The sequence below is a fragment of the Cebus imitator genome, unplaced genomic scaffold (genome assembly GCF_001604975.1).
Source record: "Cebus imitator isolate Cc_AM_T3 unplaced genomic scaffold, Cebus_imitator-1.0 Scaffold316, whole genome shotgun sequence".
Lineage (NCBI taxonomy): Eukaryota > Metazoa > Chordata > Mammalia > Primates > Cebidae > Cebus > Cebus imitator.
The window spans coordinates 1,529,261-1,543,350 of NW_016107631.1; the positions used below are offsets into that span (position 1 = coordinate 1,529,261).

The following is a 14,090-nucleotide window of genomic DNA, read 5'->3' on the forward strand; positions in this document are numbered from 1 at the left end:
AAAAAAAAAAAAAAAAAAAAAAAAAAAAAAAAAACAAAAAAAAAAACTTACTGCAGAAGATAATTCACCAAACAGGCCACTGGGAATCAGCTCTGGTGGCTCATCCTGAGAGGCGTGTGCTTGACAGCCCTTGCCCCAGGAACACAGGGGTGCAGGGAGAAAAGGTGGAAAGAAGGGCCATTGGTCTCATTTTGATACCCCTCTCTTCTTTCAGGTAACAATCAGGCGGCTTCACTGAATCCCTGCTTTTGTAAATTACTTTTTTTACTATTGCTGGAAGCATCCCACCTGCTGCTAATAATAAAGGCAGATGTATGGCAGTCCTGTCTGTTGCCCATTCTGCAGGTGTGGGGGGCCGCTGGGACCTCCATTCCTCACCCAGTCTCTTCCCTTAAGGCTCACCTGTGGATAGGAAGGGCCTGGGCCTACCCTCTACTGTTTCTAGGACAAACTTCTCTAGGAATCCACATCAGTCCATTCTGCCCTGGGCCAGTCCCTGCCCTAAACATAGCCACCCTTCTGTGTGCTGGGGCATCCTCACCAGGCTCAGCTTGTCCCCTTAAGAAGGCTTTTCCCCTCGGCTACTTTTAACGCAGGTGGGCAGCAGCAGGTGCGTGGGTGGGGAAGGTGTGGCCATGGGAGGGGCTGAGGCCACTCCTAGCCTCGGTATGAAACTAAGAGGATAAGGGGTATGAAGCATCCATTTGGCTATCTGTCTCAGAAGCTGAGATTTCAGTCTTCTCAGGAAGAACTCTGAATTCCAGTTGGCCCTCGCCCCATAGGTGACTCCTCTCCCACCAGACCAATCCCAAGAAGAGAAAAGGAGGCAAGCTCAGATACAAAGCAGTATTTATACATTTATTTATATATGTATATTTACTTCAGACGAAAAGAACAGTTCGGGTACAGGAAACAAGCAGGCCTGGAGCTGCTGCCCTCACTGCCCACCTCAGAGAGTTGGTACATGATAAATACGAGTCCAAGCTTAGGGAGAGGAACTGGGAGTTAACTGGGAGGTAGGGGGCGCTATATGCACATGCAGGCTTCTATGGGGGCACAGTATGGGCAGCATGATTTGCACCGGGAGACCCTATGTACAGCTTGAAGCTAGGGGGAGATTAGCCCAGTGGCTACAGGAACAAACGCCAAAGGAGAGAGAAGGGAGGGATGACCTGCTGGACCCCAGGGCAGGGATGGGGCCAAGACACTCACACCATTGCCAGCCGGGCAGCTGGCAGCCTTCAGCAGGTGGCCCACTTACCTTTCCTGAAGCCCTTCTACCACAGGCTTAAGGCAACTTTGGTCCAAGGTTGACCCCCTCAAGCAGCTTGGAGCCCAAGCCTGGCCCCAACGCCTGCACTGAGGAAGCCCTCCGCAGGCATGGAAACAGAGCCAGCTGCTAATGGGTTTGGGGCTGTGCTGTGTCCACATGGGCTCCAGGGGGCAGTGGACGGTCACTTTCCAGTTAAGGACTGAGGGGCCACTGTCTAAGAACATGAACCCCCATTGAGGAAGCCCCAGAATCCTATTACATGGAGTGGGGCTCAGCAGTTTTAAGGCATAGGGAGGATTCCCTCAGTAGGAGGGATAACAAAGTCATCCTAAGTAAGGCTCAACCCCTGCATGGTATGGGAATGGTGAAATTCCTATGTCAGTGGAGCCTAATTGGGGAGGAGGCTGGGAGGAAGCTATCCCTGCTATTCCTGCATCCCCCTGCTGTTCCCTATCCTGAGGACAAGTGCTTTCAGATCAATGGCAAAAGGGGGCCTGCAGGTCACAGGCTTCAAGGATTCAGCTCCACTATAGAAAGGCCTCCCATTCAAAGCTGAGAATGAGCAGTGGGACAGGGGCAAGGCCTGGTTCCCAAAGAGGTGGCAGCATACCACAGGGCAAGGACAGCAATTCCCTTTCCTGTTTCTGGACCCATGGCAGACATGGCTAAATGATTACCACACTCCTTCCATGAGCCTGGATGTGACCTCAGAATGCACCAGGTACCACTAAGAAACTTGAAGTTGGCACTTAAGATACAACTTCTTCCCTAACCCAGGGCCTTGGTGGTCAGGAGTGGGATAGGGGTCTGAGGCTCCCTGGGAGGGATCAGAGCCAGGGCCCTGTCTGTAAGTGTCACACCCCTGCTCTAGCCCACTCTGAGCTTTCTAGCTCCATCCTTCCTGCCCTGGTTTAAGTGCATTTAGTAGTTACTTCATTAATAACAGCAAAAGCTATTTGCATCTGCCCACCAGCCAAGACCAGGCTGCTGCTTGAGGGATTCCTGCTCCTCTGCTCAGAGAGGAGGTGGTCACTGACATCACTGTGACCTCTGTACACTCCAGGAACACAGGCAGTGGGCAGCAACACCATCTGGGGGCTCAAAGGGAACGTCCCCTTCTGGATATTCTTGGTTCGAGGCTCCAGGGCTTACCTGGCCCACTGGCCCCCACTGGTTCAGGCCTGTTAAGGGCTGAGGGTGGCTTCATCAGGCACTGAGTAGACTTAAGGCACAAAGTCAGTTTCTCCAACCCATCTAGGGCTGGCCTCGGCTGCCCTGGGACTTCTTGGGAGCCAAGCTCTCCCAGGGAGAAGAAACTTCCTGGGCCACATTTAAAGCTTAGAAGTCCAAGTCCAGCGTAACAGGCAAACCCCAGAAAGTCCACTACCTAGCCATCCCCTAGGGAATAGCTTTAAGGGGGAGAGCCATCTGCCCTCCGTTGACTCATGGGGGTCCACCCAAGTCTTTGAGGGCTGGATCCAAGCCCCCTGCTGATCTCAAAGGTGGGCAGGTCCTCTCTCCAAGAGGGTTGGCTCCAGTCTCAAAAGGGGAGGCAGGGGAGAGTGGACTCTGAACAAATGAGGGTCCCAGGCTTCCCCTTGCCTCCAGGGCACCTGAACCAGCCCTCCAGCCACCATATCTGGACAGAGGTGAACTGGTCCTGTCCTGGCCCCGAGGAGGTGGCAGGCAGGAAGGCCCAGGAAGTCTCTGGCTCTCAGGTTCCCTCTGTGCTGTGAGGGGCAACCAGCTGGAACAGCAACTCCAGTGTGAAGACTTCCAGTTTCACCAGTCTCGGGGAGGGCCAGTGAACAGCAGAGCTGGCCTGCAGTGGGCTCCAGTGTACACCATTGCATCCAGTGTTGGGGGGTGCCCAGGCACCCCTGGTCCCTGGTGCTGCCTCAGGAGGCAGCTCAGTCACACAGGCGGTAGAAGTGGAAGTAGTAGTCTGTGGCTGGCTGGACAAGAGCCTCCAAACTGCAGTTGGCCTGACCCTGAGTGGAAGGGCAGTGGGAAGGTGAGGTGGCTCTGTGAGTGTGGGGCAGATGGCACTCCCTGCTGACGTTCCTTGACACTGTGCCCCCATCCTACCACATGATGTGCAAACCCTCATTCCTCAAGCTCCACACCACAGACAGCGGTGCCCAGACCTCCGGGGTAGGTGGGATTCCCCTGCTCACCAGCAGTGCCACCCGGAAGTGGTAGGTGAATTCACGGAAGGACAGGATGGTGATTGGCCACTGGTGAGAGGTGCCCTGGAGAGAAGGGAGAAAGGAGTCAGGACAGACTGCTGCCCCTATCCCAACCGGCATCTCATGACAGCCATCGCAGTCCTGGGGTCTGTGGGGAGTTTTATGAAGGAAAAAAGCAGAGAACTCTGAAGAGATGGGAGGGAGCGTGTTCTGCTTCAGCAGAAGGCGCAATGGCAGCTACTCTGTGCAGACCGTGCCTGGTACTGGCAGGTCCACAGCCACCTCTGCCTGGCCCTTGCCTCCTTCCCAGTCCTGTTGTGCTGGGTTCCCTCACCCACTACGCTCTGCGCACATCAAAGTATATCATTAGCCCCACCCTCAGTACGATCCAGTGATGCCGTGCTGCTACTAGCCCTACCTTCTGGATGAGGAAACTGAGTAATGTGCCTAAAAATCACACAGTGCAGCAGAGCTGGGATTCAAATCCAGGTGTGTCTGGCCCTCTCCCTCACAGGGTGGCATGCGGCCTGGCTGCAGACAGCTTGCCCATCTCCTACCTGAGGCTTTTGGCTCAGTAGGAGATGGGCAAGTCTGTGTGATGTGGTTTCAGGCCTGAGCGCGTCTGATGCATGTCTAGCTGGGCTCTCTCTCGGCCACTGTCGCCTCTGTAGGGCCACAAGGCCCCGGCCTCCATCAGAGGAAGCCTGAGGTTTCCCAGGTGCTTTTCTGCACGTCTTTTTCCCTCACTATAGAGTACATTCTTGGAAGTCAAAACCTGTGTCTACTCCACCTCTCTCCCCTGCAACTGGGCCCATCCAGCAGATGGCTGGGACAGATGGGGCCCCAATCACTATTTTCTGAGTAAACACATGAATGGGTGAGAAAAAATAATCACTGCTTCCCTGTTTGTCCTGAGAGTCTTCTCCCATGGCTTCTCAGGCCCAAGGAGAAAGTGGGGGTCCATCAGCCTCAGGGATAGTCCTAACTTCCGGTTACCTGGCCAGGGAGGAGCTGGCCATCCAGTTCTCCCAGAAGAGGTGGCCAAACATGGAGCCTGAGGGGTTTTCTAATGCACATCTAGCTGTGTCACTTCCCCAACCTGAGCCTGAGGCTGGCTCCTTCCTGCTTCTGCAGGCACCTCCAGTGAGTCACAGCCCTCCCTGCGTGGGCCCCCAGACACCCGCCTGTCTCCATCGTTGCATTCATCCATGTCAGGCCCGTGATCTGCCTTCTTTCCCAGGTCTCCAGCATGGCAGGGCCAGGAGATGCTCACAGTGGAATGAACAAACACGGCACACGTGCCCATCCCTGGGACACAGAGGCCCAGGCCCCAGAGTGTCCCCTGTGGAGACACCTTCACTCCATAACTCCCAGCTCCAGCTCATTGCCCATTTGGTGGCCCAGCTGTGCCAGGGGAGAAGAAGCTCAGGCCTGGCCGGCCCACAGCTTCCCAGTCCCACCTACCTGGGTGTCCTGGTGGGTGTGGAGACTCTGTGGAAGGCCCCCCTCCTCACACGGCGCCTCCTTTGACCTCAGGCTGCACAGCACCACGGACACTGGGGAGGAGGAGCTGGAGACAGGCCCAGTTAGCAGAGAAATGGGGTTCTGGAGTCCCTCAACCCCAGCACCCTCCCAGCCAGCCTTCCACACACCTCTGAATCCCCACCCAGCCTGAAACACCGAATAATAACCATTCCCATCAACCATCCCACATGGTCCTCAGTGGTCCTCAGCCCGTGAGGCTGGGTCATTGAGCCAGTTAACCAAAAAGCAGGCAATGAAGTCAGCACTCATCCCACCATGTAGGAAACGCCAGACTCTCAGGCTGTCCTCAGGCTTGGCTGTTCTGAGGTTCTGCCAGAGACTCCTGGCTCCCCTCCCGCCTCCCACTTCCCCACACCGGCACTCACTTCATCTGCAGAGTCAGGCTGAGGTGCAGTGGGGTGCCGCTGCTGACAGGGATGTGGTAGGTGAAGTTCCCAGGCCTGCAGTGACAAAACTGGCCCCTTAGCCTGAGGGCACCGTGCCAACATCCTCCCCTTCCCCCCCACCATTGACTCCTCAGCCCCCAATCTGTACTGGAGCCTGGTAGAGGCCTAGAAAGGGGCTGCCCTGCCTTGTGGGGGAGGATCCTCCCTGAGGGGGCAAGTTCTGGACAATGTGTACCACCTGGGCTCATGTCACCTGAGGGGACCTCCCTGAGTGAGGGGAGGGAGCCTAGCTCACCTGCAGGCATCCCCTGGAGCACAGTACTGGGAGGTGATGGGCATCGAATTCTCCAGCACTTGGATGGAGGTCAGGGAGGGCACTGGCTCTGCAAGGAGAGAAGCTGTTGGGGCAGGAGTAAGGTGACAAGGCGGGACACAAATGAGAAGCAGGCACATCTTTCCTTGTCAGACTTGGAGCAGTCACTCACAGCTTAATATGAATAAGTTCCCAGTTTTTTTTTCCCCAGACCCCCACAATGTCCAGAATCACACTACACCCTTTTCTCAGCAGCCCTAGGACTACCCGGTCTCCATGAGCCTGACGTCTGCCTCCTTAAAAGAACTGGAACACCCAGAAGTAGGGATGGGTCTTCACATCCCTAGCCACGTGTGCAGGAGCCTGCTCGGGGCCTCTGTTCCTGACTGCAGACCTCTCTCAGCTCTGGGCTCAGACACCAGTTACACTGATAGCCTGAAATCGGTGATGGTGAGAACAGCACACGAATCAGGCCCTTCCCTGCCCCAAGGCCGATGGTTACACAGCTACCAGCACACTGCTCCTCGCAGCCTCCCTGAATGAACCCACTGCAGACTGGCTGGCTGGGTAGAGGTGGGACTGAAGTGTGACAAGCCAGATGGGGGAGACAAGGCTTTCTTGGTCATTTAGTCCACCTACAGTCTTGCTGCTGCCTGACTATCCACCCAGGAAGGGGGAAGCTGGGGCCGCTGAACATTTGCTGGGTCTGGTAAGTTTTCAGCTCTGTGGCATGACCTAGGGACCCGAGGACCCCAGCAGGATCTAAGACACCCTGTGTGGCCAAGGACAGGTATCAGATACAGATGAGATGGAAGGTGCCCTCCCCACGCCCCTTCTGGGCAAGTTCCAAAGGTCCTTTTAAGAGTCAGCTCGGCCAAGTATGATGGCTCACGCCTGTAATCTCAGCACTTTGGGAGGCCAAGGCAAGCAGATCACAAGGTCAGGAGTTCGAGACCAGCTGGCCAACATGGTGAAACCCCATCTCTACTAAAAATACAAAAATTAAGCCAGGCGTGGTGGCGCACACCTGTAATCCTAGTGACTCAGGAGGCTGAGGCAGGAGAATTGCTTGAAACCAGGAGATGGAGGTTGCAGTGAGCTGAGATCATGCCACTGCACTCCAGCCTGGGCAACAGCGAGACTCCTCAAAAAAAAAAAAAAAAAAGAGTCAGTTCAAATGGCACCAGCTCGAGAGGTCTTCCCTGATCCTCCCCACCTTCATCCAGATTAAGTGCCCTTCCCAGTCCCAAAGCTGCCTGCATGTCCCCCCAGAGTCTCATCACACTGCTGTGTTTTCATCTCTATGAGGTCTTTGGGGACAGGGGTGTGTCTGTCTTCGTCATGACTGGGCTGAGACAGGCCGTGGCCAGTGAGCCTTGCCAGGCTGGGCTGGGTAGTGTCAGGAGTGCGGCAAGTACCTGACTGGCCCTGGGCCCAGGTGGGCTGAGCAGGGCCCATGCTGGACTGGAGGGCCCCTCGGCGGGCCCGGCCGTGGAAACCAAGGCTGGGGCTGTTCTTGGCTTTGCCCTGCCCCACAGGGAAGGGGACTGCAGGGCTGGCCAGAGGCTCCATCTTGTGATGCTTGGAGTGGCCAATGCCATTGACTGAAAGGCCCCAGGACTTGGCTCTGATGTTGGTGACTGGCAGCAGGGCCATCTGGCTGGGGCCTGTGGATAGAACCAGGGACAGGCTGAGAAGAGGGGAGCTGGCTGCTTCCTATCCAGCTTTTCTCTAGGGCCCCACAAGACTGAGTGAACCCCATGTGTCCCTTGGTCCCCTCAGGGGCCTTCCCAGTCATTGTCCAGAGCCTCGTTCTGCTCTCCAGGAGACCCTCCCACCAAAGAGTCTTTGGGCCTCTCTCTCTGTTCAGGTAGTCCCCACCCCAAGCCCCAGCCCTGAGAAAGCCGTACCTGAGCGGTTGGTGCTGGGGCTGGGGCTGGGGCTCGGAACATGGCCAGGGTTAAAGCTGGGGCCAAGACTAGGGCCAGTAGGGGGGCTGGCAGTGGGTGAGGAGCAGCAGACGACAGGGCAGGGGTGGCTGGAACACAGGTCCAGGGTGCGGATGGCAGAACCTGGTGCTGAGCTGGTCAGGCTGGTGGTCACTGAGGAGGCCAGAGGCTGTATGAGCCAGAGAAGCCCCCAGGACATAACATAGCCACCTCCCTGTCCCACCCCAGACACGCCCAGACACGCACCCAGCAGCAAAGAAGGCTGTATGCCTGGCAGCCCAGTGGTCACAGAGGACTGTCGGAGCTGCGTAGTCCCAAAGCTCTGGCTGGACCTGCTGGGGAAGGGTGGGCTGAGCTCAGAGGGGCTGGGAGAGCCTGAGGGGAGAGGGCCTGGCAGGCCTGGAGAGGCAGGAGGAGGCAGAGAGGGAGGGGAGGGAGGCAGGAAGAGGGGCAGCAGGAGCCAGAGGAGGGGGCGCTGGTCAGCACGTACCATGGGCACATGGCCTCACTCCCCCCAGGGGGCTGGGGCCGGAGCAGGGCCAGGAGACAGGAAGTAGACACGGCAAAAGAGCTAAGGGGCAGCAGAGAGGCAGAGAGCAAGACAGACAAAGGGGAAGAGAGAAGAGAAGACACAGTCAGAGGTGGCCCCGGGAGCTGGGGTGACAGTGGGCTCACAGAGCCCAAGGTCCTGCCCTGGCCCTCCTTCCCCCTACCCCATGTTCCAAGCCCAGCCCCTCAGACAGTCCTGACTCGCAGGCCCAGCGACCTGGAGGAGCACTAACCAGGCCAGACAGAAACATCGGCGTCAGCAGGGACTGGGAAAGGCTGCCCACCCTCCAAGGAGGCCCTTCCTGGATCCCCCCACCCCCAACAGGCTGAGAGGCCAAGGATGAACTCCTTTAGAGGAGACAGCCTCATAGCTCTCTGACCTTGGACTGCCTACCGAAGCCCCACCTGGCCCGGCGGCTTGGCTTGGCCTCCAGGAACCTACCCATCAGTGTCTACCAGGTCCTCCTCTGTGCGCAGGCTCAGCACGTACAGTGTGGACATGGACACCACGCTGGAGCCACAGAAAAGGGTGACCATTAGAGCTGGGGCCACCACCCAGCGCCCTCTGCAGGACAGGGCTGTGGTCCTTGGCTCCCTGGGCTGGGCCCCCAGGTGATGCCTGCAAATGGGTCGCCCTGAGGGGAAGAGCCAGAAAGGCCCACCTCACCGAGACCTCAGCCGCCTGATCTCCCAAGCTACGTCCTCCTCTTCCCCCAGGCCTGAGCCCATGGGCAGCTGACTCCACGAGGAAGCTCCACTCCCCCAGTCAGCCACCCTGAGAGCCCAGAGGACAAGTCACCTGAAGGCCATGACCACCACCAGGGCAATGATGGTTCCCTGCAGGAAGCGCTGGCTGATGCAGGCCTGGTCTGGAACCACGGACGGTGACTGAGGGCCAAGAGGAAAAGTGCAGATGCAAAGCGGGCCAGGCTGAGGCGCCCTGCTATGGGCTCTGCTGGAGGCTCAGGGTGCTAAGGGGGTACCCCATTCCTCCCCCAGGGGGCAGAGAGAGAAGAAAGAGAAACTCGGGGGTGGGAAGGCTACCGAGTCACAAGGAGAGGGAAGTGCCGGAGGCAGTGAGGCTGGAGAAGTGCAAGCTGGAAAGGGAGGCCACAAGGGATGGGGAACCCCCCCATTCAACTGGCCTGTCATCCCTGCTCACCCTTACCTTGCTGGCCACCTTGGGGGGCCTCTTCTTGTGGGGGACGCTGCCCGCCCGGCTGAACTGGCTCCCTGCATGGCTGCAGCAAGAGGGCCAGGGTCAGGGGTGCCCCTGGGAAGAGGGGTCTGACCCTCCCCCACCCGACACCCCCACCTGAAGGCGCCCGAGCTGCCGGTGGACTTGAGGCTGTCGAGCCGCCGCAGCTTGGCCAGCTTGTGGCTCCAGCGCTCCAGCTCATCGATGCGTGTCTCCAGGTTGTCGGTCAGCTTGCACAGCTCCTTCACAGCCCCCACGTTCTCCATGAAGATGCGCTCCTGCCATGGGCCATGGGCCAACGCAGACGGCTCCATCAGCCCCAGGAGCCCCAGGCTGCCAGACATCAGGGGGCAGGAGGGGCGGCCACTATCCTTGGCTATCTGGAGGCCCCCAGAGCCTCCCTACCTGGGCGGGCCCCTCAGTCCAGCCTCAGCTCCCACAGCTCCTGTGCCTGTTTCCAAACAACACCCCCAGCACTGCAGCTTCACCTGGGTTGAATGGCCCTCCCCACTCCCTGCCGGAGCTCTCCGTCCTTCTCAGGCTCCCCAGGCCTGAAGGCTGCAGCCCAGGGATCCACCCCTCTGATGACTGCAGTGGCTCAGATGACAGCACTTCCCTATTCAGCTGGGGTGGAGAGCTATCACAGGCCTCCTTGGAGCCCAGACTCAGGCCAGGTAAGTGACAAACATCATCCTCACAATAAACCACGTATTTAAGCCTGGAGATAGCCATATGAGGATGTCTTTGCGGTTCTGTTACTGCCCTCATATTACTGGGGGTGAAGGGCCATGGACCTCCACAGGGTTTCTCTTGCCCTTGACCACACAGGCTACAGGGCCCAAATTCCTACCCACTCATCCCCTTGAACACTCACCCCTTCCCTGTGGGGTGCAGAGGGCACTCTGGAGGCAGTATGAGAGTCGAAGCTGCTCCTGCCTCTGCTCTGCAGTGCCCCCCAGTATCTATGGAGGAGAGTCGAGGCTGCTCCTGCCTCTGCTCTGCAGTGCCCCCCAATATCTATGGAGGAGATGAGTGCCTCCAAGCTGGCTCCCCACTTGCCCCTGGGCTCCCTCCCATTCCCCCACCCACAGACCTTGTTCACCACCAGGAAGTTCTCTATGGTTTTCCCATTGGCAAAGACCATGTCTCCGGTGTCTTTCACAGCCTCAGGCAAGATCTCCTTCACCTCCTGAGCGATGACACCTGGGAGTGAGGGGCAAGCCAAAGATGGGCGGGGCGGAGTGGGGGAGGGGACTGCTCACAGCTCTCTAATGTACTGTGGGAACAGGATTGGAGAGGGTGAAGTTCTAGAACCCAGAGATTTGGATTCCAAGGAGCCCTGGAGCAGGGGGATCCCATGAACAAGTGTTCACAGAGTTGCAATTCCAGGGCTCAAGGTGCCCGGGCTGGGGTGGGGCAGGTTCCCCGGGGTAAGGATCCCAAGGGGAGTGGGTAGTACTCCGGCAAGTTAAAGGTAGGATTGATTTAGCGAGAAGGGCGAGGGTCCTGGGGCCGCGATTTTCGGATTTCCACTGACAACGGGGCGAGGTTCCGGGGACCTGGAGAGGCGCAATTTTCCAGGGTCTGAGGGGCGGGACTTCTAGAAGGCATGATTCCCAGGGGCGCAGTTCCCGGAGTCAAGAGGAGGGATTTCTAGGGGTAGGATTTCCAGGTGACAGGGAGCGAGGTCACTGAGGTCCGAGGTTTCTGGGTTCCCCGACCCCAGTCCGCGCCAGCCGGTCCCTACCTGTCTCGGGCGCGGCGGCCTCGATGCCCGCGCTGGCGGCGAACTCGGGTTTGTATCTGTAGTGCACCAGCCGCATGCGCGAGATCCTCTTCAATTGCTCAGTGGTGTCCACCTGCGGGGAGCCAGGCCCGGGAATGAAACCCTCCTCACCTGCGGCCGTCCCGGAGCAGGCCCCGGATCTCAGGAGGGAGGCCACCCGGAGGCTGCCATGTGGAGAGGAGACTCTGCTACTAGAGTCGTTAGATCTGGATTCGAGGTCAGCCTCCCCGCCCTTCCTTCCTCGGCAGCCCCGCCTTTCCGCGTGGCCACGCCCCTCCCCAGGAGACCCGCCCCCGCGGCCCGCCCCAGCCTCTGGCCCCGCCCGGCCCCCGCAGCCCCTTCTCACCTCCTGCACGTGCTCCTTGGCGCGCAGGTCCGAGGGGTGCATGAGCGAGCCCATGACCTTGACATTCCCGTGCACAACCAGCGCCTCGTCCGGCCGGTCTGTATTGATGCCCACGCGGCCGTGGTGGAAGACGGTGTCGGGCACCTGTGCCCGCTGCCACAGCACGTCGCTGTCGCTCTCGAACTGGCCTGGGTTGGAGGCCTACCACGAGTTGGAGCTGGATCAGTCCTGGGGGACAGGGGACCTGCAGGGCCCTGGGAGCAGGGGAAACGCCACAGCAGCCCCTCCCCTTCCAGCCAGGGCTTCTCCGCGCACCAAGCCCAACTTAAACTGTCCCTCATATTGTGACAACTTTTTGTCACTTGTGAGATCCCAGAAGCTACCACTCTTTGTCCACCTCCCCGCTTTACTGCGGAGACCCTGCAGCCCAGAGAGGGTGGGAGCCTTGCCGAAGGCCACACAGCCAGTGCCTAGCAGGACGAGCGCCCCTTCTCCTGACTCTGCGTGCTACTTCTCCCAGCACTGGTGATGGCTGTCTACACCCTGGGGGACCCAGTGGCCCTCACCCGCACGATGATTCGCTCTGAGATCTGGGCGGCCAGTGTGTAGTTCTGGTTCTGTGCGTGGGCCTGGAGGGCCACCACCAGCATGAAGTACCTGGGACACACAGGGGTCTCAGAAGCACTAGGGGCCTGCCCTCTCCCCAGGGCCACCCTTTCCCTAGCCAGATGCACGTTCATCTCACCCCATCCTACAGAGGAGGAACCCAAGCCTCCACCAGGGGGCAGAAATACCCCCAGCCCACAGCAGAAAACCAGGGCTGTTTCTCAACCCAGAAGCCAGGCTTCTGCTCTTCCCATCCTTAAGTCAGTGAAGGGATCCAAATCTCAGGTCCCTCATCTGTGAAATGGCTCAGCCTGAAGGACTCTGCCTGGCAGGCCACACAGGGTGGTGTCTTCCTAAGAGACAGAGGGGCTCTGGGCAGGGCCCCCACCTGCTCACCTCTGGTCGGGGTTGGGCTTGCCCTTCTTCCGCATGTTGTTGGCAGTGGTCTCACTGAAGTGCAGCCGTCCCACGGTCACCTTCGTGACCTGCTCTGGGGGCAGATTGACCCTGCAGAGGACAGGCAGGGTGCTTAGGGGGCAGGGAGGGAGGCTGCCAAGAGCCATGCCACTGAGGGGCACCCAGGCCAGCAACATAGGGGAGGTGGACGCCCTGGGTGCCTCCCTGGCCCCTCCATTCCCAAGCCACCTCTAGGGAGGGCCCTTCAAGGTCCCAGCCCCAACAGGGTCTAGACACTTACGTGACTGGGTTGAAGGGCCGCTTGCTCCGGTCCGACTGGGACTGCTCAATGTTAATGGACTGGTTCAGGGCCTCCAGCTGGGGGGAATGGAGCCAGTGGCACCTCGGGATGGGGCGCCCCAGCTAGTCCTGCCCTCCTGCCCCTCTCAGCCAGGCCTGGCCCAGCTAGAGTTCACCAGGAAACGGGGTAGCACCCAGCCCTCAGCCACGTTTCCCGAAAGCTCAGTCAGATGCCTTCTGCAGTCACACCCCCCACACACCCTACTTTACGTCCTCACCCCTCACATCACACCACTCCCCCGACTTCTGCACAGCTACCCATGCAGTCACTCCCCAAACATCCACGCCCCTATTCCACACCCACACATTCCCCCACCTCTGCATGTGTGCACACACACGCACACACACACACAGCCCCACCCTCCCTCCCAGCACAACCACTTGCACCGAGACCCACTCACTCCCCAGACCCTCTCCATACCCATGTCCCCTCTACCACTCCATGTGCACTGGCAGAGCCATTCCAAGGTGCCATGCCAGCTCACTTATGACACCAAAGCCGACAGACCCAGCCATGCCTCCAGAGAGCTAGTAGACTCAAAATCAGCCACTACTGGGGTTGGGCTGTGGTGCCTCCCAGTGGGCCTCAGGGGAGGGGCTCCTAAGGAGGGGCCAGCGTGGAGTCTGCCTGGAGAGGAGGGATGGGTGTTGGGAAGGGCATCCAAGGCAAAGGGAGCCCCAGGGGGACAGCAGGGGCTGTGCTGGGCGGGAGAGGTTTGGGGTACCACAAGTGGCAGAGCTGGAGCAGACGGCAGGGCCCCCACAGCCGCCGTGGCACAACTAGGAAGCTGGCTCTTTGCTGGGAGGACATTGGGGGCCTTGGAAGGATATCCTTGGAAGGATAGGGAGTGCCATGGCCCCCTTGAGTCTCAAGTGGAGCAGGAGTTGGGGGTCCCAGCTGCTGTGGACATTCCAGCAAGGAAGGGAGGAGACCCAGACCAGGGGATGGACAGGAAAGAGGCGAGGAGGGGACCAGGTAGACGGATCTTCAAGAGCAGGGCCAGATGCATGATGATGGAGGGAACGAGGACCCTGACCCAGATTTATGACTGGGGTAACCAAGGCCCTGTGCCCCATTCCCTGAGAGGAGAGCCCAGGTGGGAGGCAAGGGTGCAGGGAGTTTAGTTTAGGATTTGGAGCTGAGGCGCCTGGCAGAGAGGTCAGGAGATTGGTCTTTTTTTTTTTTTTTTTTTT

At 58.9% G+C, this 14,090-nt stretch overlaps 2 protein-coding genes across 6 annotated transcripts in view; one reads left to right on the forward strand and one right to left on the reverse strand.

The window, feature by feature from the left end:
* The window catches only part of TMEM258 (transmembrane protein 258), a 3,664-nt gene extending 3,344 nt beyond the window's left edge, over positions 1–320 (forward strand). Inside the window, exon 4 of the mRNA XM_017503852.2 lies at positions 215–320. The gene's annotated coding sequence lies outside the window, so the exon portion shown is untranslated. The remainder of the gene's footprint in view (positions 1–214) is intronic.
* A 512-nt stretch (positions 321–832) lies between these two features.
* MYRF (myelin regulatory factor) overlaps positions 833–14,090 on the reverse strand; it is a 36,874-nt gene continuing 23,616 nt past the window's right edge. For 2 of the 5 annotated variants that reach the window (XM_037729718.1, XM_037729720.1), the window contains 19 exons: positions 12,838–12,914; positions 12,537–12,647; positions 12,101–12,191; positions 11,535–11,735; positions 11,150–11,261; positions 10,496–10,605; positions 9,520–9,680; positions 9,373–9,445; positions 9,004–9,092; positions 8,647–8,715; positions 8,146–8,226; positions 7,902–7,990; positions 7,617–7,808; positions 7,125–7,373; positions 5,689–5,776; positions 5,373–5,447; positions 4,927–5,032; positions 3,451–3,525; positions 833–3,264 (listed from right to left, as the gene is read on the reverse strand). In XM_037729718.1, coding sequence (XP_037585646.1) covers positions 3,184–3,264; positions 3,451–3,525; positions 4,927–5,032; positions 5,373–5,447; positions 5,689–5,776; positions 7,125–7,373; positions 7,617–7,808; positions 7,902–7,990; positions 8,146–8,226; positions 8,647–8,715; positions 9,004–9,092; positions 9,373–9,445; positions 9,520–9,680; positions 10,496–10,605; positions 11,150–11,261; positions 11,535–11,735; positions 12,101–12,191; positions 12,537–12,647; positions 12,838–12,914 — 2,130 coding nt within the window. In that variant the 3' untranslated portion in view covers positions 833–3,183. The remainder of the gene's footprint in view (positions 3,265–3,450; positions 3,526–4,926; positions 5,033–5,372; positions 5,448–5,688; positions 5,777–7,124; positions 7,374–7,616; positions 7,809–7,901; positions 7,991–8,145; positions 8,227–8,646; positions 8,716–9,003; positions 9,093–9,372; positions 9,446–9,519; positions 9,681–10,495; positions 10,606–11,149; positions 11,262–11,534; positions 11,736–12,100; positions 12,192–12,536; positions 12,648–12,837; positions 12,915–14,090) is intronic. The other 3 variants (XM_017503850.2, XM_037729719.1, XM_017503847.2) reach the window with 2 other exon arrangements.